General features: G+C 42.3%; 1 protein-coding gene across 1 annotated transcript in view; it reads right to left on the bottom strand.

The window, feature by feature from the left end:
• Positions 1-3629, bottom strand: part of tll1 (tolloid-like 1) — a 102196-nt gene that overhangs the window by 996 nt on the left and 97571 nt on the right. Inside the window, exons 19-20 of the mRNA XM_037689838.1 lie at positions 1472-1685; positions 989-1239 (exon numbers count right to left, since the gene is read on the bottom strand). Of these exons, the coding sequence (XP_037545766.1) occupies positions 989-1239; positions 1472-1685 (465 nt within the window). The remainder of the gene's footprint in view (positions 1-988; positions 1240-1471; positions 1686-3629) is intronic.

Consider the following 3629-nt stretch of genomic DNA (forward strand, 5'->3'; position numbering starts at 1 on the left):
TTTTCACTTATTGCGGGGCTTCAGGGTATGGATCCCCTGCGATAAACAAGGGACAACTGTATTTCTTTTATTTTATAAATGTGTGTGTGTGGGGTGGGGGGGGGGGACGTGTTGGTTTAAAGAAGAAAACGGGAGAAACATAAATGGAACCTTGTAGAATATTATATGGTTTGCACATTTTGTCACATCACAAGCGTACATCTCAGTTCAGGATTGACCTGTATTTATCTCCATCCACCTTCCATCACCTCTGACCTTCTTCCTGTCCCTGCTGAGGAAAAGCATTTTCACAGCATGATGCTGCCTCCACCATGTTTCTCAGTGGGGCAGATGTGTTTGGGATGATGTGCACTCTTAGTTTTCTACCACATGAAGCATTTTCCATTTCAGATGACCAGTTCAGTTTTGGTCTCTTCTTCTCAGAGCACCTTCTTCCACATGTTTAGCGTGACTTTTCACAAACTGTTTAGGTGAATGGCCATGTCTTGGTAGGATTTCAGTTGTACTAAACTCTTTTTTTCAGATGGTGGATTAAACAGTGCTCTGTGAGAGTTCACGGCTTGGTGTTTACAACCTAAACCTGCGTTTAAGAACTCCATCTCTGACCTATCTGGTGTGTTCCTTGGTCTTCGTGATGCTGCCTGATCACTGATGTCTGAGAGCTTCACAGAACAGCTGGATTTACACTGAGTGTGAATGGCACACATGTGCACTTCAACTAATCTGTTAGGTGACTTCTGAAGACAGTTGGTTGCTCTGGATTTTAGTTGGGGTCTCGGAGTAAAAGGAGCTACAAACAAATGCAAGCCAGACTTTTTAGACGTTTATTTGAATGAAAATTTGAAAACCACGTTTCGTTTTTCATCTACTTCACAATCAGGCTCTTTATGTTGGTCTGTCACATGAACTCCTAATAAACTCCTTTGAAGTTTGCAGTTGTAACGTGGACAACTTTATCAAAGATAAAAATGAGAACGTGAGCGCTTACCCCTGAACCACAGAAGCGACCCAGCCGGTGTGAACTTGCATCGTATCCATTATACAGCTCGATGTAGTCATAACCACAGTCAGCTTCTTCCTCCACCTCAAACGTTACGAAGCTGAGCTCAATGCCGTAGCCCTGCTCAGTGGTCAGCAGCCACTCACAGTCTGTGTGACCTGGGTAATTATTATCCCCAAACTGGGCGTGGGAGTAAAGGTTTTTCTGACGGGCTTCTGCTTTCAGACGACCTCCACACTCTAAAATGAACACAGATGTGTGAAAACCTTACTTTGATGTGCAAATTTGTACAAAAGCCTAAAGATTTTTCATGATTCACTGAATTTTTTTTAATCATGCACTTGCTACAAATGAACCACTAGAGGGGAATGTTACTCTTAAGAAAGACGGACGTGGGAACTGGTGACTGAGTGATGCACTTCACAAACAGCCTTTCCATGTTGAGATATGTGTTTCTATACGGGTACAGACCTGTGGAGTGAGTCGCTTGGAAACCCTTTCGTTGTACAGAGGCATCTGAAATGAAGCGGAGGTACATCTTGTTCCCCGTGGAGACCAGAGGTTCGGGGATCTTACTGCCGCACAGTCGGCTCAGAATGGCTGCTGTGTCGCTGTCCCCATCGAAGGCCTCCAGGTGGTCGTAAGCACATTCCTGATGCTGCTCAATCTCAAACTCATTGAAGGCCTAGGGTGGAGGCACAACTTGGTGAGTTTTCAGACAAGTTATACTCATAAGACTTCATCAGTTACTGCATTTAAAGGTCTCATGAATTTCACTTTAAATTTCAACTTTAGCATTTTCATATTTCCAAGCTGCAGGGAAGGGATGGGCGTCAAAGCAAATAACCAGGTCTATGAGCAGGTCTTAATCTTCTGGACCTCTCTAAGACCAGAGCGGGATGCAGCAATGCGCAAGCCTCGATTCACTTAAATAAATAAAAAATGTGGATGCCCTAATGTCTTTCTTGTTTTATTGCTTGAAATTTCACTAGAAGTAATCATTTTGGAGATGCTGGAGCAGAGCAGATTCAAAGAAAAAATGAATTAGGATATAGAAAGAATGTTTGTAACAACCTTTTCTGAATAATGCCTTTAAAGTGATTTATCTTGTACCTCTGATTTCTAAGCATTGCAACAAGCCCAGGTGAGTCACAGACCTAAACGTCAAGGATTTCTCTTGTTTATGAAGGTTTCTGTGTGGTCGTCTGTCTTAAAATATTTGATGAACCACCACAAAATGTTTAACGAAACTCTCAGACAGTAATCATTGGGCGTACATCTACACCAGTCTGGAGTTAATTCAGTTCAAGGTGGCCCTCACAGCTACACAACATTTGCAAACACAAAAATGGCAATCTCAGTCAATTTTAATCATACTGAGTGAAAACTGAATGTGGTAGTAACTGAGCATCATTGCTAACACATCTCATGAAAATTCTGCATGAGATTATGATGAAATCTTGCAACTTGTGGAAAAAAACGAGGCAGCACACGACACCTTTTAAAGCCCCTGTGTTTAAGGGATACAACGTTTTAAAATAAATCAGTTATTTTTATGTAATTTAGTTTAGATTTGCACATCTCATCATTGTTGGCTGACGTGTTCATTCTGACTTTCAGCTGCAATATGTCATTGTGTCACCAGTCAAGTTAACATGAGTTGAGCCCAAACACCTTGCAGGCCTTTTAAAAAGTTACAAAACCATCTGTAAAGAGTTTGGACTCCACCAATCCACAGTCACACAGACTGTGTTCAAATGGAGAAAATTTAAGACCATTGTTCTCCTCCCCAGGAGTGGTGGACCAACAAAGATCACTCCAAGAGCAAGAAGTGTAATAGTGTGCGAGTTCACAAAGGACTCCAGGGTAACTTCTAACAACTGAAGGTCTCTCTCACATTGACTGATGTTGATGTTCATGAGTCCACCATCAGGAGAACTCTGAACAACAGTGCAGGGCAGCAAGGAGGAAGCCACTGCTCTCCAAAAAGAACATTGCTGCTCGTCTGCAGTTTGCTAAAGATCACGTGGACACGCCAGAAGACTGTTGGAAGAATGTTTTGTGGACAGATGAGACCTAAACAGAACTTTTTGGTTTAAATGAAAAGTGCTATGTTTGGAGAAAGGAAAACTCTGCATTCCTGCATGAGAACCTTATTCATCTGTGAAACATGGTGGTGATAGTATCAGGGTTTGGGCTTGTTTTGTTACATCTGGACCAGGACGGCTTGTCATCATTGATGGAACAATGAATTCTGAATTATATCAGAGAATTCTAAAGGAAAATGTCAGAACATCTGTCCGTGAACTGTATCTCAAGAAAAAGTGGGTCATGCATCAAGACAATGTCTCTAAACACACTAGTGGTTCTACCAAAGAATGGTTCAAGAACAATAAAGTTCATGTTTTGGAATGGCCAAGTCAAAGTCCTGACCTTAATCCAATCCAGATGTTGTGGAAGGACCTGAAGCAGCAGTTAATGTGAGGAAACCACCAACATCCCAGAGTTGAAGTTGTTCTGTACGGAGGAATGGACTAAAAGTCCTCTAAGCTGTGCAGGACTGATCAACAGTTACTGGAAACATTTAATTGCAGTTATTGCTGCACGGGGGGGGGGGGGGGGGGGGGGC

This window comes from Nematolebias whitei, chromosome 16, assembly GCF_014905685.2.
Source record: "Nematolebias whitei isolate Nwh7 chromosome 16, NemWhi1, whole genome shotgun sequence".
Classification (NCBI taxonomy): domain Eukaryota; kingdom Metazoa; phylum Chordata; class Actinopteri; order Cyprinodontiformes; family Rivulidae; genus Nematolebias; species Nematolebias whitei.